Source organism: Heteronotia binoei, chromosome 21 (assembly GCF_032191835.1).
Source record: "Heteronotia binoei isolate CCM8104 ecotype False Entrance Well chromosome 21, APGP_CSIRO_Hbin_v1, whole genome shotgun sequence".
NCBI classification, from domain to species: Eukaryota; Metazoa; Chordata; class Lepidosauria; order Squamata; family Gekkonidae; genus Heteronotia; species Heteronotia binoei.
Window position 1 is genome coordinate 121,256,515 of NC_083243.1, and position 24,253 is coordinate 121,280,767.

The window sequence follows — 24,253 nt, forward strand, 5'->3', positions numbered from 1 at the left end:
TTAAATCATGAGTGAAATTTGATGAAGGGTAAATTAAGTTCATATGTTGTTCAATATCCATGACAATAAGTCCTGTGCTTCAATTTTGTTGATTGCTTATATAATCAATCACCTAATCTGTGTTTGATTTCACAAAGTTTGTTGGGGAACTTTGTGAAATCTTTTTGAAGGGTGTAATGTCTTCTGAATCATGCATATACATATGTTCTTGATAAGTAATTTTGAAGACTGGTGGAGCTGGACTTTCCTTTGCAAATTTTCCCCAACAAGGCTTGTTCTTTTATGTAATTATAAATTCTAGCTTTAACAGTGTGTTAAATTTATTTAGAACAGGGTCTCCTTACATTGTACATGAAATGTGAGTAGGTTAAAGCTTCCCCAGCCCTAACTTGCCTCAATACAGTATGTGGGGCAAATTAGTTCTGGAGTATGTTGTAAATACAGGAGGGGCTTTAACCAGCAGTGGGACAAACTTTCACTCCTCACAGCCATTTTTCCCCACTAAAAGCAGTACAGGATGGGAGAGAAGGCTAAAACACTTTCTTCTGTCGTGCTATGCTCCAGAGCCTATTTGGTCTCCTTCACTGTTTTTAAAGTGAGTTCTAGGTCAGATATAAACATTTTCCTTAGCAAAGAACTTAGCCTCTCAGTGGTCTCTTTGTCCAGCTTCTAAGCTTCCTGAAGAGATTTAATCATTCTGCTTCTGGCTTTCAGCTTATTATTTTTTTTAAAAATTCACTCCTCTGAAATTAAATGTAAGTCTGCTGGAAATTCTAAGCATTTTACACTCACATATATGCTGAATTTAATAGTTCTGAGGAGTTTGACAACAATCACATCTCTAAGCTGATCAGGACGAAATCATGGGTAGTATGTTTTAATTTGTAATGGCCAATGGCCACATTCAATAAACTTTACTACTATTACTATTAAATCAAGGGTCACTGCCAATCTTGTCCCAATTGTTCTAAGGTACAATTATATATCTTACCTGTATGTTTTGTCTCTTTGTCATGATCTGAATATACATTTATGCAGTCAAAGTAATGATAATTGAAGTCACTCACAAACTTCTCTTTGAGCTGCCTACCTGATTTAGTCCTTTGTTCCAAGATCACCACCGGATCTTTGGTCAGAGGTCCATAATATATTATTACATTACTTTTTAGGCTTCATGTTTCTGTCCTCATGAATTTTGTGACTGAACTTGTTCCTCTTAAGGATTCTAATGTATTGCATTTAGTGTACTTTATTTGGGATATAAAGCTATATCACTACCTCTTCTCTGTAGATTTTATATTTGGAGATAACTGTATTCATTGCTTATCACTGTTCCACTAGATTTCTTGTATTTCCTTTATATTTTATTCTTCTAACACTAAGAACTCCTACTTAGGTTGCTGTCATTATCATACAATGTACTTGTATATTTTGTCCCTCTTTATATTTATATATTTGGCATGTCATTTGTGTTATGGTTTGATTGATTATTTGACAGGCTGTCTGTTGACTGTGTGTGTTGTTAACTTCTATCCTGTTCTCTGTGTGGAAGGGAACATAGAACATTCACATCTTATCTGCTGAGAATCCAAAATCAATTGCTTCACAGTTCCTGCTGGTTTCCCCTGTAAGTCAATTTAAAAGCAATATCATTTCCTCACCCTGGTGGTAGGGTATTGGTAGTATGGTGTATGCAGAAGACAGGAATGCATCACAGGAACGTTGGTAAGATATACAGCCCATTATATTGATGAGCCTCCATAGATAGTCTTTTATGTTTTGTTCTCCTATAGTCAGATAATTGTGAGTTGGTGATTTGCTACCACTTGATACTTTTACATGCAAACATTTATTAACATTCTTGTTTACTTACATGTGTATTCTGCCTTTTGGCTGAAGGGTCCTTCAGAGACAACTGCATAGCACTGTTCATACTGTTCCCTATCAGGGAGGAATTGCTGGGCAGTGCAACCTGAATTTGTTTTTCAAGTGAGAGAAAGCTGGAGACTTACAATATCTTTGTAATATTTGCTGCATTTATAAATACCTGAGTAAGGCATATAAAGTTCTTCACTTCAGATCCCCAAACAAAGAGGGAAATTCTGCACTCAGTGTACTTCAATTGTCTCCAGAAGATCAACAGTGTGGGGACCAGCTGCACCTCCCTGGGGTGGTTGTTCCATAATTGTGTGGTTGCCATGGAAAACCTGTATCCACCAAACAAATATCTTTAATTGGTGGAACATTTTCCTATGATTTTAATTCTTGGACAGGAATGTATGGGAAAAGACAGCCCTTCAGATACCCCATTCCCAAGCCATGTAAGGCTTTCAAGGATGAACATTTTGAACTGGGCTTGGGAGTGGATTGGTAGTTAGTTTAATGGCTGTAGTACTGGGGACATATGCTCCTTTTAGTTGGCCTCAACCAGCAGTCTAGCTGCATTCTGCACTTGCTGCAGCTTCTAAGCACTCTTCAAATGTAGCCCCATGCAGAGTGCATTGCAGTCGTCCAGTCTAGATGTAAGTGAAGCATGGATCACTATGACTAGATCTGATTGACCCAGGAATGGAGACAGTTGACATGCCATGGGCAACTCACTCTGAACCACAGCAGCCATCTGGTTTCCTAGAGTGACTCCTGTGTCAAGCAGCACTCTTACTCTGTGAAACTGGCTTTTCAAGGGGAGTATAGCCCCATCCAAGACAGGGGAGATCTGAAGTACTTGGTCTGCCTGTCTACTAACCCACAAAATCTTAGTCTTGTCAGAATTAAGTTTGATCATGTTCACCCTCATTCAGCCCATTACTGACTCTAAACACTGGTTCAAAACATCAGCTGCATCCTCTGAATTAGATGGAAAAGAAAGGTAGCACTGGGTATCATCTGCATATTGGTAACATTGCAGCCCATACCTCCTGATAACCTCTCCCAGTGGCTTCATATAGAAATTAAATAGCATGGGGGGGAAATGATTGAACCCTGTGGCATCCCATGGGTTAGAGCAGGAATCCCCAATACTATCTTCTGAGGAATCGCCAATACTACTACCTTTCCCATGATAGGACTTGAACCACTGTAATATGGTGCCCCTTAGTCCCAGTGCTGAGAGGCAGCTTAGTAGGATACTAGAGTTGATAGTATCAAAGCCTGCTGAGAGATTTAACAGAACTAGCAGCTTCACATTCCCCTATCAAGTTCTTGATAGAGGTCATCAATCAAGGTGCCCCAAACAAGCTTCTGTTTCGAACCCTGGCCTGAAGCTAGGTTGTACGTAACTAAAACTATTCTAAAAACTTTTAAAAGGAATTTAAAAGAATGCTTTCTAACACATGTACATGAATTTAAATGGTAAACCTCTGTGCCATTTTTGGCTTAGCCTCTGAGTGGCAGGAGCACAACAAACCTATGCCACATATTGCAGAAGGCCCAATGAACATTTAAAAGAATTGTCTAAGATAACAAGCAGACTACATGAGGAAGTTCTTGTTTACAGGGATATCAGTAGCATGTATTTAAATTTGAGGCCATGTTATAAATTACAAGACTGGACTCATTGTCAGCCTTTATAATGTATTGTTATATTTGCTGAGTAATCCTAACAGCTAACATTTGTGTATCTAAAGGGAAGCTGGCGTAACTCTGGCTTTGTTGACAGCAAACCATAAGAATAATTCTAAAAGTCGTGCTTATCATACTAAGAACTGGGAATCTGGGGTTGTAAATACATTATTTAGAGTAGAACTCTTGTTATTTTAATTTCTCCTTTTTTCATCAGCTGAAATCCCCACTGTCCTCTTCATAAAAAAAATGTATACCGCTCTTGCTTCTATATTTCAGCTACATTTTACCATCAGAAGGAAATATACAAGGCATACATGAGGACAAAGAACTCTCCTTTAACTTATATTTTGTGATTTTAATAACTCCTTGTGACATTTCCTTTTACAAATACAGGCAACATTTATAGATCTAGAGCAGAAACTGTCCTATTGGTGGGGTACTGGTGAGAATAAAGAACCTATGTTTTACTGTCAGCCAGATCTTATATCCTCTGTGGATTTCTCTTGTCTTAGCTTGCCCCCACTGGACAACAGCTTGAGTTGCTGGTTGCAACAGTAACAATGCAAGAGTTTCTGGGAGGTCAACATTTGTAAGTAGACACCTGTACCAAAAGAAGAAGTAGTAGTAGTTAACTGGACTAAGACAAAAATGCATTAGAAAACATGATGGTTGCAAATAACTCACACACTGTTTACCCACAAGTACATCACAATACATTTTCCAAATATTTTATGTTTGGTAGCAGATGGTCAGTTAAACAGAGAGAGTGTTACATTTCTTGGTGTGTATTTCTTTTTGCATCTTTGCTGAAACAGGTTGTATTGGTTTATAAAGCAACAAAAAAATTCAATATCTGGTTAACTAACAATTTAATTGAGTTGAGTAAACCCATCATGAGCAACAGTCCCTCTTTCAAATTGCCATCAGATTTCGGGGCGGGGGGGGGGGGGAAACAGCACCTACCTCTAGCCTGCAGTCATAGTAATAGGTGATGAAGAACAAGAAAAGGAGATTGGATTTATACCCCGCTCTTTACTACCTGAAGGAGTCTCAGAGAGGCTTACAATCTCCTTTCCCTTCCCTACAACAGATACCCTGTGTGGTAGGTGGAGCTGAAAGAGTTCTGACAGAAACTTCTCCTGAGAGGAACAGCTCTGTGAGAATCTGTGACTGACTCAGGGTCATATCAGCAGATGCATGTGGAGGAGTGGGGAATCAAACCTGGTTCTCGCAGATAAGAATCCACACACTTAATCACTACACCAAGCTGGCTATGCCAAGCTGGCTAATTGATGTGGAGATAGACTACAGCAGTGTTTCCCATTTGCAGGGTTGTGACCCGGTACTGGGCCACGGAAGCCTCACTACCAGGTCCCAAGAAAAGCCAAAGCTATCCCCGCCCCCAGCAAAGCTAGCCCTGCCCCATCTCTGTGTTGTGCAGAGAGGAGCTGGGCTGCCTCTCCTTCCTTCTTCCCCGCTCCCAGTGTTTGAGAGAAAAGCTAGCATCCACTGGCACTTTAGACCCATGAAGTGTTCTTCAAGGTATGAGCTTTCATGTGTCTTGCAGTATATTCTTTTGGGGAGATTTCCCTGGGAGGCCTGGGCAGCAAAGAAGGGTATGTGTGTTTTTTTCAGTGGGGAGGGGCGGGGAGTGGACATTCCAATAGCTATTTTTTTTTACCAGATGACCCCTGGGCAGAATTTTTGCTGGCTGGTGTCATCTGATGGTGAGGAAGGCCTTTCCTTCCTTCCTTCCTTCCTTCCTTCCTTCCTTCCTTCCTTCCTTCCTTCCTTCCTTCCTTCCTTCTCTGCAAGTGATGCTCTGTATGTATTCTTGGTGCTGGGAGGGGGGGCTTTTAGTGCCCTGGCCCCACTGGTGGACATTCTGGTGCTTTTTGGGCATTGTATGAGGGAATTTTGGACTGGATAGTCCACTGGCCTGATCCAACATGGCTCCTCATGTTTATGTTCTTTCTTTCCATGTCTTTCCTTTCCTTCCATTTCATTCTTTCCCTTTCTTTCCCTTTCTTTCTTTCCTTCCATTTTTACTGGATGAAACTTCTCTGTTCATCATACTGTTGTTGCAGACATAGAAGCTCTGCCAATGAAAAGTTTGCACCCCAGTTGTAGTCAGGTGGCCTTCTATGAGATTTCTGTGTGAGTGAGTGATAGCAAGAGGTTTTATTTATTTATTATTTATCACTTTAAATTTCTATCCTGCCCTCTCTGCAAGTGGACTCAGGGCGGCTAACAACATGCATTTTTACAGATTAAAACCAATAAAAGATAATTACAATTTTAAATTTTAAAAACATTTCACAGTGCTGTATCACTACAATATAGTATAAGCGGTGATCACATAGTACTCTATAATGAAGTGTGGGGCAGAAAGAGATTTTTGAAGATTACTGCTGTATATCTTAACAGCATTGGAAGAGATGGAACTATGAACTTGGTACCATTTTACAGGTCCTGCTTTTAACAGCTGTCTGACACCAAAATTAAACTCCTCCTGTAGATATTAAAAAGGATGAAAGTAGTTCACTGGCTTTTAAACAGGTTGCTTTTAAAGGCATTGGAAACACAGCCAGTAAAAAGCTGCAATTCCCTCATAAATATCCTTTTTGGGATAACTGCAGAAAAGCTTGTATGAACTTCATATAACTTGAAATTAATTCATTAATTGCAGTACAGTTCTCTGCTACCTTTACAGCTATTTCCCCGTGTTTCAACCAAAGAAAAGTATGAAAAATAGTTGTCGAAAGATTTTCTTGAAACCAAGCAAGCTTGATTGTAGCTTGAGGCAGGGTTCCAGTGGTAGCAGTTGAAGGAAGAGCCTACTAAATGTGTCAGCATATTTTGAGGTAGAGCAGCTGCCAGGGCCCAGTGTGAGTGGTACACAGTGCTGGCATTCCTGATGGCAATGGTGACAGCACTCCCAACTGCATACACTGGCCACTGCTGTTGAGGAAGGGAGGTGTAGGTGGTGCAGGCAATTGAACATGGGCATTAGGAGTGCTTGCAAGTTGGAGAAGAATACACAAACAGACAGGTGCATGCAGGTGTGGGAGAGAAAAGAGAGGACCACCCACTTTCCACCCCTATTTTGGCTCAACATGAGTTTCAGAGAGATTTCTCTGAAAATGAATTTACTTCCGAAGAAGAGGCAGGTTTGGGGGAGTGGCCTGGAAGTGACATCACAGGAAAAGGTGGAGTTTTGGTTCAGTGCGCCCCGGAAGTGACAGCATTTGGTCCTTGACCCCACAGGAAATGACATAATTCCTGTCTCCTGGCTTCACCCCCAAAGTCTCCTGGCTCCACCCCCAAATTTTAGTGGGCCATGAAGGAGAAGTGTAAAAATAACTGGGCCATGGGAAAGAAAAGTTTGGGAAACCCTGGACTACAGCAATAGCAAATATAAGCAATTACATGGAAGGAGCTGTATGTATGCACAAGTGATCAATGTGGGCCTTGAAACAAATCGTTATTTTTAGAGTTGCCAACCTTCCAGAATCACAGCTGATCTCCAGACAACAAAGATCAATTAATCTGGAAAAAATGGCTGCTTTGGAGGGTGGACTCTATGGCATTATATCTTGCTGAGGTTCCTCCCCTCCTGAAGCCCCACTCTCTCCAGGTTCTACTCCCAAATCTCCAAGAATTTCCCAATGTGGAACTGGCAGCCCTGTTGTAGGTTGAAGTTGGGGCCTGTTGCTGTGCTTCCCTCTCCTTCACCATGTGTCCAAAAATATCCCAGTCTTAAAGCAAGTTCCCAACTGGCCCTGGGGGAAAATGTCCTGTCCCTTAGAGATTTAATGTGTCAAAATTGGCAGTAGAAGTTTTTTCATGGTGTGGTGGGATATAATGTTCCATTAATTCTCTGAAAAAGAGAAAATTCCTCTGAAACATTTAGTAATTCACCTGTGGATCATTTGATACGATATTACTGCATAACACTCTGCTATGCTTGAATCATGTATTGAGTAGTCTTTTTTGAGCACATCTATACTTTAGAGTTTTAAAAAAGTTTAAAATCAGTTCAGCCTTCATGGCTGCCAACCACAGCTTGTTCAAGGAGTCCTGGATGTTGTAGTTTCTTAATTACAATTGCAGGCCTGTCACATGACAATGATTTTCAGTGCTTTTGGAGATGAAACCATGATATCAGCTTATTCAATAGATCTGCACATGTTTTAAGACTCTTTTGATTAAAAAAAATTTAGTATTCTAAAGATAGGAGATCTGTAGGGTTCTTGTAAGTAACCAAGGATTTCTTTTAAAAAGCTTCCAGTATCTCAAAGTAGAATTTGATTTTTCATTTGTGTGCTTTGGTTTTTTTTTTTAAACACATTAAAATGTAACAAAGTGATATACCCTTAATAAAAAAGCATTTTATTCATGCCTCTTGTGAAAACAATGCACATCTTGGAATGTGCAGCTGCAGTAATATTTTTGTCTCATTCCTCTTTTTCTTCAGACTCTAATTTCAGCTTGATGTATTACTCAATCACCTATGTTACACGTGAGAAACGCCTTCTTCTGTGTACCTTACTTTTTAAAATAATAAACAAGATGCCATAGTGACAGCTTGTATAATGAAATAAATCTGTCTCTGGCTCTTGCTATATGTTCTACTCACTAAGATTTTTAAATTGAGAGGGGGGGGGAGCCCTCTTCACATCCTTTCCAAAGATCATTTCATTAGTACTGCATCATAATCCTCTCAGTGACAGACATGCCTTCTGTTTACAGTGTACACTAATGTCCTTTCACTATTTTCTCAGATGAGGAATGAATGATTGGTAAGCACAATTAGGATTTTGCATTGCCTGTAATAATCTCCTGCACAATGCTCATTAGCATTGTTTGGAAATACAGTGCTTCTGAGCTTCTGAATGTTAGAGACAACAGTGTTTCTGTTGTAAAGTAAATTGCTTTCATCCATTTTTTCCTGCCTGCACAATCAAAACCAGCTTTATTTTCATTCTTCCTTAAGGGCACAGTGAATTTTCAGGTAGCTTCTTTACGCAGAAATGGCCACAGGAGAAGAAATGTAAAATGGTGTTGCTAATTTATACTTACGTTTTATATTTTTCTTCAGTTTGAAATATGGGCAGCTGTATGCCAAGTGCTCAGGGCAGTTAGGCATAGACAGATAGATTCTGTTCCCCAAAAGCTAGATGCTAATCCCATCACAAATGTTGCCTTTTCCTTATGCCTATAATTCCCTTGTAATTAGCCGACACCCATCCTATGAAGTACTCCCTGAAAACCAATCACATGATTCCTCATATACAATCCCACTTAACTTCACTCTCCCTTGTGCCTCCAAACAGCACCTCTGTTTCCAAGGATGAAAGCAAATTGATTTTCTCACTGCCTCCCCTTGCTCTCCTACTTTTATTTCTAATGTATTTGTACTACATAAAGAGAAGAAGCATCCATCTGATCTAATGCAGTGGTTTCCTCCCCACCCCCCAAGAGCTGAGGACTCCTGGGGGGCACAGATCCATATGTGCACTAAGAACTGTCATTTTGATCTTTCGTCATTATGTATTTTCTCAGCTAACAGATACTAATAGTACAACTACTGTTGTGTGTTTGTGGGGGAGTCTGCAACTTTTTAATGTTAGAAAGGGGTCCTCATACTTGAAAAGGTTGGAACCACTGATATAGTGGAAGGATAAAGAAGAGGTGTAAAAGATTTAAAATTCCAGTGGTCTTAAAGCATCTGCTGTTGGAAATAATAATTGTCATATTGCTTTCCTGAGGAGCTTTTATGACTCTTTTACCATAATATATTTGCCAGTGTCTAAAGGATTTCTCAGAAATAACTCTAAAGATTGCTTTTTGTTTCCCTCACATCACTTCTGAATTCAAAAGTGTTCAGCAGTCATTATAAAACCATTCTGCATTCTGATCTATGTGGGTCTAATTTCCAAACATGAAAATTCAAGTACCATGTTTAGCATTACTTATGATAATGCTGTAAAGTGCCTCATTGTTAACAAGGCAGCTGCTTTTCATACCAGCTTCATCACTACGAGCTGTGAAAATGTAGTTTTTATTTTATTGAGGAATTGGGTGGGATGTAGGGATGTGATTTTAAGCACTATTAAATTACTAATGCTGTACAGGTATAAGGTAGGTGAAACTCTCCAGCAACATCTCAGGGCATATTCTTTTATATCAGTTTAATATCTGTTTATTGGTCATAGTTTCTGCAAAAGAATTCTGGGAGCTGTGGAAATGTTGGGATATGCCTGTTACAGATTCTTAGCCTTTCCAAGTAAATTACTGAATTCGTATACATTATTTGAATTTTCATATCAGAAGCTAGAGAGTCTGTTGAAGAAACAGAAGAGTGACTGTGGCTTTGCTCATGCAGTTTTGGGTTTCAGAAATAAATAGTGCCAGTCTAAGTAGGTCTATTCAGAATCCTGCTTAGATTTATTCAATGGGACTTAAGCCCAGAAAAATGTCTTTAGGATGATGCATATGTGAAATAAAATACCACAGCTATTTTTAATATGCTTTGTATACAACAATAGTGGCTCTTTTATATAAGGGTGTAACATACAGCCATGCTATTTTCAGGATCATCTAAGGCTTTTTTTGAGCAGGAATGCAGTTCCGGCTGGCTTGGTGGCAGGGTGTGTGTGGCCTAATATGCAAATGAGGTCCTGCTGGGCTTTTTCTACAAAAAAAAGCCCTGTGTGAAACTATGGTGACACCAGGGTGTGTGGCTTAATATGCAAATGAGTTCCTGCTGGGCTTTTTCTTTAAAAAAGCAACAAAAACCCTGAGATCATCATAGTTCTCTGCTTCACATGTTAAGAAGCAATGAAAGCCCTGTGTACTCCCCTCATGAAGATTAGGTATCCTTCTAGGTGCAGAAATGCAGGCCTCAGTTTACGCAGGAGCTCACAGGAGTGGAACTCAGGAACCTCTAAATTTTATTGTGCTGTTTCTTTTTTTTACCACCCCTCCCCCAATACTTATTTCTGGACTTCATTGTTCAAACCTCCTGTGAGAATTTTGCTGAACTCTCAGATTTGACAAACTTTCTAATATTTCCCCCCACAAAAAAATGGGTAAATAACCAAAACATATAAAGCAGACATATATGGAAATTTTTATCATGCCACTGTGGTCACAGAAGAGAAAGTAATTTTAAAAGTATGATGGGAGTAAGGTTTTATTATGACAATTATAATTCAAGAAGCATTTTAAGGTAGATGCTGAGCTGATATAATTTAGTACACCTTCTGGTGATGTCAGGGGTGTGTGTAGGGTGACCATAATGTCTGAAGGCCAGCCAGGGACACGTTGGGGGGGGGGGAAGGTAGGGGTGTGCGCGCGCGGCGCCGGAAACAGGAAGTGACGTCACTTCCGGTGACGTCATGCCACCACAGGAAACAGGAAGTGACATCACTTCCTGTGACATCATTTCCCCCGCGTCACCTGCCGGAAATGGGAAGTGACATCACTTCCTGTGACATCATTTCCCCCAAATGACATCATTTCTCCCAAATGCCACTGCCGGAAACAGGAAGTGACTTCACAGCACTTCCTGTGACATCCCCAAAAATCCCCCAAATATCACCGCCGGAAACAATTTTGTTCTGAAATCCTGTATATACTTCATCAGTATATGGGATAAGGCACTTTCTCAACTGTGCTGCATAATGCAGCCTATTTATTTTGTCCTGTTTGCTCTGTTGGCTCTATCTGCGCCACCTTCATCACTTTCGGGGTGTGGATCCCCCAGTGGGGTGGTCTCCCGACTCCCTCCACTGGCTGTTTCTGATAGCCCTGCGCCCCCTCTTTCATTTGATATGTGTCCCGTGCGGGTGCCACCCTCCCGCCGGGAGATGCCGCAAAATGAGCCCCCTTGAGGCTTATGGCGGCAGGGCTCGGGGGAAGCGAGCTAGACTGCTGTTCTTTTGAGGGGTTATAGAGTGTTTCGAGCCCGTCCCTGTGGCATCGGTCCCATCGTTGTGGGGCCCAGGGGGCCGGCGCAGCGGCACGCCGAAGCAGCCTGTCACTAATAACACAGGTCGAGATGCAGGACAGGAACCCGGAAGTGACCGACAGGCCTCCAGGGACCAGCGCCGGCTGCTCTGCGGCCTCTCCGCGGCCTCCGCTGGTCCCTGGAGGCCCTCCAGAGACCAGCGGAGGCCGCGGGGAGGCCTTCGCTGGTCGGCGCTGGTCCCGGAAGGCCTTCCAGAGGCTCTGGAAGGCCTTCCGGGACCAGCACCGGGTGCTCCACGGCGTCCCCGCGGCCTCCGCTGGTCCCTGGAGGCCCTCCAGAGACTCTGGAGGGCCTCCAGGGACCAGCGGAGGCCGCGGGGAGGCCTTCGCTGGTCGGCGCTGGTCCCGGAAGGCCTTCCAGAGGCTCTGGAAGGCCTTCCGGGACCAGCGCCGGGTGCTCCGCGGCGTCCCCGCGGCCTCCGCTGGTCCCTGGAGGCCCTCCAGAAACTCTGGAGGGCCTCCAGGGACCAGCGGAGGCCGCGGGGAGGCCTTCGCTGGTCGGCGCTGGTCCCGGAAGGCCTTCCAGAGGCTCTGGAAGGCCTTCCAGGACCAGCGCCGGGTGCTCCGCGGCGTCCCCGCGGCCTCCGCTGGTCCCTGGAGGCCCTCCAGAGACTCTGGAGAGCCTCCAGGGACCAGCGGAGGCCGCGGGGAGGCCTTCGCTGGTCGGCGCTGGTCCCGGAAGGCCTTCCAGAGGCTCTGGAAGGCCTTCCGGGACCAGCGCCGGGTGCTCCGCGGCGTCCCCACGGCCTCCGCTGGTCCCTGGAGGCCCTCCAGAGACTCTGGAGGGCCTCCAGGGACCAGCGGAGGCCGCGGGGAGGCCTTCGCTGGTCGGCGCTGGTCCCGGAAGGCCTTCCAGAGGCTCTGGAAGGCCTTCCGGGACCAGCGCCGGGTGCTCCGCGGCGTCCCCGCGGCCTCCGCTGGTCCCTGGAGGCCCTCCAGAGACTCTGGAGGGCCTCCAGGGACCAGCGGAGGCCGCGGGGACGCCTTCGCTGGTCGGCGCTGGTCCCGGAAGGCCTTCCAGAGGCTCTGGAAGGCCTTCCGGGACCAGCGCCGGGTGCTCCGCGGCCTCTCCGCGGCCTCCGCTGGTCGCTGGAGGCCCTCCAGAGTCTCTGGAGGGCTTCCAGCGACCAGCGGAGGCCACGGTGAGGCCTCCACCGCCGCCGCCGGGCCCCGCGCGCGGGCGGGGAAGGCGGCGAGTGAGGGAGGGAGCGTCCCTGCGCAGGCGCAGGGACGCTCCCTCCCTCACTCGCCGCCTTCTCCGCCGGCGCCCGCGGCCCACCGCCTCCGGGGCTGGCTAAACCGGGACCTTTAATGGTCCCGGTATAGGCAGCCCGGGAGGCGGGATTGGGTGGCCAGAACCGGGACATTCCTGGGCTCCTGGGACGGTCTGGCCACCCTAGGTGTGTGGCATTTGCAAATGAGTTGTGCTAATGAGCCCTGGCACCTCTTGTTCTATGAAATGACCCCTGCAGAAATATATCTTGTATTTAACAGCTGCATAGGTCTACAGCATACCAACTTTGTCTTTAAAAGTGTTTCACTCATTCTAAAAGATGACATATTTCAATATTCCCCCCCCCCCAAAAAAAAACCCGGGTTTTTTTTGGGGGGGCACACTGTGTTTATCCAGATCTTCACATCTCTAGTTAGACTAGGACCAGATTAACTTGGGTTCAAAACCTTACTCAGCCAGGTAGCTCATTAGGTGACCTTGGGCCAGTCCTGCCTCACAGGGGTTTTTGTGAGGATGACGGGAAAGAGCCTTGAGCTCCTTGGAAAAAGGAATGATTTTTTTTAAAGCTCCTATACTAAAATAGAGTTGAATAATTTTTGTGCTAAGTTTTTTGTGTTACGTTTTAATCCTTCAAAGTTTAAGCTGTCTAGTTTAATTTCCTGTTCTGTATAGTTTCTCACATATGGGTTTAGCCTGGGGCATGAGTGACTAATGTGATAGGGGTACTTAGGGCCCATAAACATTAAACACTGAACATAGCAAATCTAGGTGACCACAACACTGAAGCGCAAAGAGAATTGCAACAAGCTTGTAAGCATTTTTTCAGGTTTTTCCTTAGTTTTTCATTGCTGGTACTGAGGATTGATTGTGTGTGTGTGGTGGTGGGGGAGGGTATGAAAAACACTGTGACTGAGACAGTACTGGGTAACAGGAGAACTTCATGTCTGGAGCAGGTTGTTTCAGACATGTTATTACCTGATGTTTCAGGGTTTTTGAGTAGTAACTGACTTTTTGTGTATGTGTTTGTGTGTGTGTGAGAGAGAGAACTGCTCCGTAAGGAGAAGGCATAACTTCTGCCATATTGCTGCTGCTGGCTAATCCACATAATTAAAAACTCCATCCACTTGCTACAATTGATTCAATAGGATGGAAAAGATTGTGTGTACTTTGAATGGTGGGAGAATCATATTTTTTTTTCACAGAGGGAGGCTAAAAATCTGAAATTCACATCACAGAGAACAAGCAGCCTTGATCTCTCACTTTCTGTCACTTCCACAGAAGCAGTGAAGTGACAGGTTTTATTTTGCGTTGAGGTGAGATGGTTTTGTTCTTTGCAAGTGAATAATTAATAGCCGTGGCAGTGCTTCAGCATTGCAGGGTTTCTGCTAGAAAACATCTATTACTGAGCAGAGGTGGTTTACTTAGTGGTAGAAAGGTGAGCAGAATGACAATGAGAAATCGAGGAAAAGAAATCCCTCAGTCTAATCCTTACTTGGTGCAAAGCGCTGTTGTGCTGCTGTGCATGAGTCTGAAAAGAAAGTCGCTCCAATGTAATATTTGTCGCTTGATAAACTAGACCTGAAGGCACCTGCTGTGTGCATAGAACTGGCTCAACAAACCAGATAATGTGGCCATCTTGTGAAGGTCTGGCAAACAAAAGAGTCAATGAACTGAAATAATGTATGAATTAATGTCAAAGGAAACAATTCGGCTCAAACAATGCCCAGGATGGTTTCACTTAATAATTTTTATTGGTGTGCTGTTTAATGTTTCAACATAAATTTGATTCCTTGATAACAGAGGAAAATAAATGTTGGTATGAAGATTATTTTCCTAAACACTTTGCTCTTCTTATTATTAGCACCGAAAGGAACCCAACTTTAATACTGAGGACCAAGCCAGATTTTTGCTTTGTAATACTGATTGGTCCAAAGAGAGATTTCAGTGAGAAGCACCAAATACTCTTTTGGCTTTGGGGAAAGAAACCAACAGAGGCAGAGCTCCGGGGGGGCTGACTAGAGGGTTCAGAAAAGATGAGAGACTTCCTTCCCTGCACAGAACCTCATACAACCTCACCACAGAACTGGTTTGCTGGGTTAAATATCTGCATTAAAAGTGGTAGAATAAACATATAAAGAATAAAAAGAAAAAAGATAAGATGCATTTGTAGCATGTCAGTAGCTCTCAGGATCAGGTGGGACTGAGTCCAGTTAGCTGAGCTTACTTGGGCAAGAAGCTGAAATGGTTTGACCTAAGGCAGGAAGTGAAGTCATGGGCAAACAGGACATCGTGCCTGATAAGCAGTCAGTAGGGCCAGAGGCTGGAGGTATGACTGAGGGTCAACAGAACCTTAAAAATCCCATAAACAGGCAGTGTAAAGCCAAATCTCCCAATTTGGAGGAGGGGCAGGATAAAAATCTAAATAAATAAATTCTCTCACATCAAGCAAGGTACTAGGACTGAGGAGCCAAGTCAGAGGCAGAGCTTAGAAAGCTTCCACCCTACCCTCATTGGTCACTCAAAGAGCTAAACAGGTATACCTTTCTAAGCACATTGTCTTTAGTGTAGTTAGAAGGGTATAACTCTGTTTAGGAATGCTCTGTCAATCACTTACCTCTACTGGACTGATCTAGGATGTGGTTCTCAAAGTGGCCACCCTGGGGAATAGGGCTGAGGCTCCCTTTGGGCTCAGGCTCACTTGTGGCTCAAATAGGATACCAGCCTCTAGGTGGGACCTGGGGATCCCCCAGAATTACAACTCATCTCTAGACTACAGAGATCAGTTCCCCTGGAGAAAATGGGTACTTTGGAGGGTGGCCTTCATGGCACTGTACCCCAATAACACCCCTATCCTCCCAACTGACACTCCCTGGATTTGGCAACTCTATGCTCAAATTCCCTGCCATTGGCTGGAGTACCTAGCAACCTTACTCAGGGAGGCAGGCACTAAGCACTGGCTTCCAAAATCTTTGGTCAGAAACTCCTGGCACTTTATGGTAACATAAGAAATTCTAAGATATAAAAAGACAAATTCTAAACAATTTACTGGTGAGAAACTTATGAAATGACCACCACAACCAGCCACAAAAGGTGTGTTAGAAGCATTAGCCTGATTTCGTTAATACTAACGGAATCACTAGCAACCTGCCTTTAAGTGAGAGGTATGTTAACAATATGGTCCAGATTTTTAAAACTTTGTTTGCAAGAGAGAATCCAGTGAATAATAATGCTGTGCAACCTCTACTTGTTTAGGTGGAACTTTTACAGATGTTCATCACAATAAAAACCGTGCCTGTGTGTAAGGTTTCAGAATAAAAATGGGGAAAAAATAAATATATAGCACTGAATCTGTAATAATTAAAGTAGCATTCTTTGTGTCCCAGGACATTAACAAAACAGCTTTCTGAAATATGCTTAATATGTATATAAAATCTCATTTTGGGAAGTAAATAATTTATTAGGATGGCTTTCCATATAATGCTCCACTTTATACTGCATGGGTAGAATATCTTTTAAGGAATTAGACTGACAAGTCAGGAGTGTCTGTTCCCATAATTAGACACAAGGGAGATCACTATTGCTATTTTGTAAACGACAGTCTGGTCTCTTTTGCATTTTTTAAAACTTCATTTACATGTTTGTTTTGTAGGCTTGCAAAGATTTTGTGAAGATATTGAGATGATGATTGGATTCCAGCCAAACAAATTCTGGAGGATCTGTTGGGCATTTGTGACTCCAACTATTTTAACAGTAAGGATTCAGGGAGCCAGGGAGAGGAGGGAGGGAGGGAGGGAGGGAGGAGCGGCCTGGAACATCTGCTTTGCTCACTGTTCTTCCTGCTAAGGATGCATCAGCAGCAACAACAGCTATTATTTTATTTATTTATTTATTTCTGAGGATTTATATTCTGCTCTTTCCCAAAATGGGCTCAGGGCATATTCCAACATATCAAACAGTTAAAACCAATAGTTGCACTAGTGCAATCAATAGATTTATTAAATATTAATTAAATATACTGTTCCTTGAAATAAAAAATAGCGATGTTGAAACCTAAATGTTTAAAATGCAATTCTCACAAATAACTTCCATTTTCAGGTGCTGGACCTGTTTCAGCACCCTTGTTTCTTTATTGGATAGATGTGATCACTTTATGCTCAAATCCTTGACTTCTGAGTTTCACATGGTTTCTTTGTTTCAATTTTTATGTATTTAAACAACCTATACAATTATTGTCTAGCATCTCTTCTAAGATGCACTAATAAAGGATGCTAAGAAGTTATCCAACCCCACTGAAATGTAGTACCATGATTTTCCTGAGTTCCCGATTATTTTCAGTCATGCTGTCATGAGAGAGAGGGTTCAGCAGACTGTACCTGACACTCTCACCTATCAATGAATGAGACTGTACAGTGATTGGACAAGGTGAAAGTATATAGAAAACTACAAACTTCCAGTCCTCTTTTTTGCATGAAGGACTTTTGATAGATGCTTTTGGGCCTCTTTTCCTGATACCTCAGAAAAGTGGGAGATGGGTTTCCTAGCAACATCCTGAGTTTGTGCTTAGGTCTTCAGGAGAGATAATGTTCCTCATTCAGATGCATGGTAAGAAGCTACACATGATAGTGGTACCAAGATTCTAGAATTCTTTCCCCCTGTGAGGTTTGACTTGAATCTCTTCTTCTAGCCTCCCCAATATTGGCTAAGCCAGTTCAGTTTAGGCAGGCTTTTGGAGTGACTTAATTCTGATTTTTCTAGCGTACTGCTAACTTGGCCTGGGTTATTAGTGAGGATGTGTGTGGTTTTTTTAGGAGGGGGTGATTTTTATTAACTTGGTCTCCCCCCCCCCCAAAAAAATCTGCTCATTCAAAAACATTTTATTGATGCTTTTCATATTGTTGATTATAATGCTTTTACAGTTGCAAGCCTCTTTAAGGGTTCTATAACCAAGTTGCAAGCCTCTTTAACAGTTGCAAGCCTCTTTAAGGGTTCTATAATTGAGGTAGAAGCATTTTAACCAGTAAATAAATGAAGCAAAATGTTTTATTTATCAGTGATGGCTTGGAGCTCTTTTCAGTATGAGAGAAATGCTGCCATCTTTCTTAGAAATTATACCATATTGAGAGTGGGTGGAGCAATCTCATGCCAAGGATTTAATTCTCCTGGAAAGGTTTTTGTCTTAATCAAGTTTACTGAAGTTGAGCCATTGCAATTCTTGCCTGGCTAATTTCCCGTGCACAACTCATGTATTTTAATACAAGGCATAAGATACTTTCTACTGAGTCCCTGATGACCTAGATACAGATGCTTCCTATTGCCACTAGGTGTCAGCATTTCCCTTGGAATTTTTTTCTTTTTGAAGACCCTTCAGAGAATGTGTAAGATTTGGGGCAAATGCGATGGGAAAGTGTATATAATTTTTCTAAAGCAATCAAGATCAATGTATAAACTGCTGGCCAATATTGCACCCATATTATAATTTTTGAAACATATGGAACAACATTATTAATTAAACAAATACCCAATCTTTCTGAGTTTTCTCTTATTTCATTGCAATTTTTACTTAGCCGTGTTAAGGGGAAAAAATCTGTTACATGTGTTTATTTTAAAACATGAGCAATTTTCAAATTCTAAAGGCAGAACAGAACGGCCATATGTTCAAAAAGCCTGGGATATTAATTCCTAACCAAGGCATACCCACACTTCCTTCTGAGCATGACCCTATGCTATTATATTTTCTTAGCATCTGTTATTGGTACTGAGATAAAAAGATCTTTCATCCCTCTCCCTCCCACCTTTTCAGTTGACTGAAAATAGGGCATTTTTAACCCTTGATGATCAAGAGTTAGTATCTGTTTTCCCAGACGGAAGTTGTGCAATCATTGTTCTAAGATTCTATATGTAATAACTTTTTCACAATCTAAGCTTTGCTACTGAAGCAAGAGCTAGGGGCAAAATTCATTTGAGCCTTGGGAGCGTTAACACTCAGAAAGACATTTGCAGATATTTCAGAGCAAATATGATTATTCCTCACAGCATTTATAAAGATGCATCTTTTTAATATCTCTACAAGCAGCCTTTGAACTTTGCAAGAGCCTTGGTTCTTCCCTTTCCTCCATCCACCAAAGCAGACCACTTCTGCTGACAGCTTTTATTGGACAAAAGACATCAAGGGTAGGGTGAAAATAAAGCACTTTGTTTAACTTAAGAGTTGTTCAATATTGAAAGTCTGAACAATTCTGATCTTCCCTGTGGAAACAGATAACAAAATGAAATTGTGGAAATTAAAGTAGACTAAAAAGACTTTACAATTTCCCCAACCCCCTCATTTTTAAAATTAAATATTTTATTTCAGCCTTCCCACAAAGAGCTCATGGAAGCATGCATAGACTCCATTGTATCCTAATAGTGCTGTCAGGCAGGCCAAGTGAGATGGTGACTGGCAGCAGGTCACCCACTGAGCTTTATGAATGAACAGGGATTTGTACCTAGATATTCCTAGTTTTGGCCCACAATACTATCACATTGGCTCTCATTAAATGACACACTCACGTATTATCCTGGGCCATCGATAGAGCTGCTGGATCACACGGCAAGCCTGCCTGTCTCTTTAAATGTCCTAGGACAGCCACAGAATAGGCAGTGATTGCACTTCTGCCCCACCCAGGATACCAATGACTTTATCCTCCCTGCTCCTTTGTGCCCTGCTGCAGCAAACACAGCTCTGGGGCAACCACTCCTGTATCCATACAGGGAGAGTTGGGAAACTTGAGAGGCATCACAGAGGCCTCTAGGGAGCTCCTGGCCCTCTGCCACTGATGGGTGCAAGAGAACAAATGAGTCAGCTTGGGATGCTGTCTCTGCGATGCTGCCTGCCTGCCATCTGCCTGCCACCTACACCTTCAGTAGCAACCAAGAAGTTGCACATGGCAGCTATTTTGAATTTTTCAGACTGTTGTCAGAGAAAACAGCTTCTACTGCTGGTCCCCCATTCCTGATTCTAAGAAGTTTTTTAAATAGGGTAAAAAAATTCAAAATAAATGGACTAGAGAATAAATGACCTTCCTTCTTTTGTGCATAAATCAGAGATAATAGAACAAATGCTCCCAAATATTAGGGACTACCCTTATCCAGCTGGTGATCTTGCATGGAGCACAGAAGTTGTGTGCATTATGCACACATCCTTTTCTTTTAATCAGCAATTTTAAGGAGGTGGTGGTGGTGAGGCAGAGACTTCTTTATCCCTTTCCCTCCAGCATTTCCCCACTCAATATCACCTTCTCAAGCACTTGGGAAAGGGGTGGGGGCAGGAGTGTGTCATTTTTATGATGTCACAACACATCTGCATCTTTCTTGCTTGTTGTGGCCTCCATTAAAATGAATGTTTGATGTATTTGAATGGTTAAGATTATAGATTATATTGATCCACATCTCCCAGAATACAACCAGGCATTTGTATGTGGGCCTTTGTGGCAACACTTCTATAAATCTTCAGCATGCAATTATTGTATACATAGGCAGTTCACAGACCTTACTGAATTATGCTCAACCATAAGCGGATGCATTGCTCTTTATGCAGTAAGTGCAATGCACTAACAAGATAATGCATTAAGCCGTACTGCCAGTAGACTATGGGTTGTGTATTGAATTTAAGGCTTCGCGACAGCCTCACATGCCTCTGAGTGACCACGGGGAACCGTGGACTACCTTGATGGATTTGAACTCCAAGCTTAAACCAATGAGCAATTAGGGTGCAAAACTTGACCACAGTGATTTGGTATGGGACTCTGGGGGGCAGTTCGTTGCATATGTTATAAGAGGGGTCTTGGCCCCACCATGTTGTCTTTTAGTCTCTCTCTCTCTCGGCTTGGCTTCGCGAACGAAGATTTAAGAAGGGTGCAATAGTCCACGTCTGCTGCAGGCTCGCTGGTGGCTGACAAGACCAATGCGGGACAGGCAGGTCCGGCCACAGTGGCTGCAGGGAAAAGTCTGATTTAGGGTTGGTGCTCTAGCAGTGTGATTCTTCCTCAATCTCCTTTTGTCCTCAAGACCAGCTATGCGTGCGTTCTCAAAAGAAGAGACAGCCTGGTGGATGGTGTGCCTCCATGCTTTGCGATCTGAGGCTAGGTCAGACCACTGGTGATGGTTGATGCGACAGGTGCCAAGGGATTTCTTCAAGGAGTCCTTGTACCTCTTCTTTGGTGCCCCTCTATTTCGATGGCCGGTGGAGAGTTCGCCATACAGGGCAATCTTGGGAAGGCGGTGGTTTTCCATCCTAGAAATATGCCCTGCCCAGCGCAGCTGCGTCTTCAACAGCAGTGCCTCGATGCTGGTAACCTCCGCCCGCTTGAGAACTTCAGTGTTGGTCACAAAGTCACTCCAGTGGATGTTGAGGATGGTGCGAAGGCAGCGCTGATGAAAGCGCTCAGGGAGTCGCAGGTGATGACGGTATAAAACCCACGATTCGGAGCCATAGATGAGGGTTGTCATCACAACCGCTTTGTAAACATTGATCTTTGTGCCTTTTTTCAGATGCTTGTTGCTCCACACTCTTTTGTGCAGTCGGCCAAAGGCACGGTTTGCCTTTGCCAGCCTGTTGTCAATCTCCTTGTCGATCTTGGCATCTGAGGAGATGATGCACCCCAGGTAGCTGAACTGCTGGACTGTCTTCAGAACTGATTCACCCACAGTGATGCAGGGAGGGTGATAATCTTGCTGGGGTGCAGGCTGGTGGAGAACGTCTGTCTTCTTCAGACTAAATTCTAGGCCGAATAGCTTGGCAGCCTCTGCAAAGCAGGACGTCATATGCTGCAGAGCTGATACCGAGTGGGAGACGAGTGCAGCATCATCAGCAAACAGTAGCTCTCGGATGAGTTTTTCCATTGTCTTGGAGTGGGCCTTTAGTCGCCTCAGGTTGAACAGGCTGCCATCGGTGCGATAGCGGATGTAGACACCATCGTCATCGTCTTTTAGTATGTAGAAGCAATAAAGCATGTTCTGTGTTGAACTCCGAGGCATCGAACTCCCTATTTAACACTGGCAACAAGGATGGAATCCTGTTGAGTCAGCCTGTCACTCAGCCACACCGCACACACTGCACATTGAGCTCCAGTGCCCCGCGCTCATCTTGCAACGCATCATGGTTGGGATCATGACTGTTGCTCCAGGACATCATCTGCTGGAGTTCAACCTGTGGGAAACATGGGTGGACCGGCTAAAGTACTACATCCTCCTGCACAAGAGGGAGGCTGAGGCCGATCAGAAGGTGCTCCTACTCAGCTTGTGTGGCATCGACACCCTGCAGCTAATGAAGCGCCTCATCACTCTGACCACACTCAAAGCCACTTCATACAAGGACCTGATCCAGGCGGTGACCACAGCCAACCCGCCTGGCATGTCGGCATAAGTTCCACACTCGACAACTGAGATGGAGGTGCCCTGTGCTGCGAATTCTGGGACCTGCATGAGGCTCTCCTGGATCGGTTTGCGGTGGGGATCTGGGATGAGAAACTGCAATGCAAGCTCCTCACCAAGGACGACCTCACGCTGAAGCAGGTGCTCTGCCAGGCTACCACATTCAAACAGCCGCACGCTCCCGCCCCACAATGGCAGTGCACCAGGCCACCGTGTCCTCCGCTTCTGATATGTCCAACAGCAGGAGACGCACCAGTTCCATCATCTGCTGCACCGTGAGAACCGACCGGTGGCCCCGCCATGGCCAATGGACAAGCCAACACAGGTCACCTGTGCAAGCTGTGGGGATCCGCACAAACACCAGGCCTGCCAGTTCTGGAATGCCACATGCAGGAACTGTGGCAAGGTGGGCCACATTGCCTGGGTCTGCTGGGCCAGGGCGAACAGAAGATACCACGTGATGCATCACGAGTTTGCGGAGCTGCACACCACCGCCTCCACCAGCCTACAGGTACTGAATCTGCCCCAGGACACCCCTGATAAAATCAAAGTGACAGTAAGAATAGACGGGGCCCCTGCCTAATGGAAATTCACTCAGGGTCCTCTATATCTATTATTTTGGAGAACACCCTAAAGAAACTTTGCCCAAATGGAGACCCTCCACTACAGCCAGTGGGGTTCATCCTGAGGGACTTCCAAAAGGACCCAGTACACATAAAAGGATGGGGCTGATTCCTCATTCAGCTTAAGCACTTTGACGACTTGTGGGACTTGGTGGGGGGGGGGGCAAGCTAACTAGTCTACTGGGGCTGGCCTGGTTCGAGCCTCCCAGCTTCATGCACATTTGTGAAGAGTTTCCTGAAGTCTTTGACAGGGCTCTCAGCTGCTACATGGGGCAACTGGTATCCTTGCAACTCAACCCAGCGGTCCAGCCCATAAGGCTGAAGGCCCAGCATGTCCCATTCATGCTGAAATCAAAGATTGAGGCCGAACTAGATTGCCTTGTGGACCAGGGGATCTTGGAATCCGTCCCTCATGCCCTCTGGGAAACCCTGATTGTTACACTGGTTAAGCCCAACTGGGATGTCCACATCTGCACGGACTACAAGTGCACCACAAACAAGGCACTCCAGGACCACACATACCTGGTTCCCATCGTCAGCCACGTCTTGGCTTCCCTTGCGGGCTCAACAATTTTTGGGAAGCTGGATCTGGCCCAGGCCCACCAGCAACTCCTTGTGGACAACTGGACCGCAGAGGCTCAAACGATTGTCACCCACTGGGGGGCTTTTAGAGTTAAAAGGCTGCAGCTCAGGGTGATTATGGCCCCGGGAATATTCCAAAATCTAATGAACTCTCTCCTCAAAAGGATCCTGGGAGTTCAGCTGTTCTTCAATGATGTTCTGATTGCTGCTGCCTCCGCTCCGTGCTGCAATGCTTCAGGGCAGCTGGCCTTAAGGTGAAAAAGGAAAAGTGCTCGATGGGCATCTCAAGGGTCAAGTTCTATATACTCATCTCAAACGGCAAAGGTGATGGTGAACGGCGACTTAACAGAACCAATCTTTATCCAGAAAGGTACCAGACAAGGATGTCTGCCATCACCACTTCTTTTTATCTTCTGTTTAGAGATATTGAATAACCAAATAAGAGAGGATCCAAATATTAAAGGAGCTTTGATTAAGGGTCAACAATATAAATTGAGAGCCTTTGCTGATGACTTCGTTTTTATATTAGAGCAACCGTTAAATTCAATTGAACATTTGATAAACATGATCAACCAATTTGGTAATTGGGCAGGTCTGAAGATAAATTATATTAAAACAAAATTTTTGACAAAGAATATGACAACTCTGAGGCATCAAACTCACTATTAACACTATGTAATAAAACTTCTTATCAGATGAAACAAAATCCTGGAATCATTTGCTCAAGTAAGCCTAGCTTGGTTTCATTGATTTCTGTGGAATTCTGCTGGAGTTCCAGTGGTGCTAGAGTACTTGAAATCTGACT

The 24,253-nt window shown here is 43.9% G+C and overlaps 1 protein-coding gene across 2 annotated transcripts in view; it reads left to right on the plus strand.

The window, feature by feature from the left end:
* Positions 1-24,253, plus strand: part of SLC6A5 (solute carrier family 6 member 5) — a 125,401-nt gene that overhangs the window by 97,490 nt on the left and 3,658 nt on the right. For both annotated transcript variants that reach the window (XM_060262511.1, XM_060262512.1), the window contains one exon: positions 16,482-16,582. In XM_060262511.1, coding sequence (XP_060118494.1) covers positions 16,482-16,582 — 101 coding nt within the window. The remainder of the gene's footprint in view (positions 1-16,481; positions 16,583-24,253) is intronic.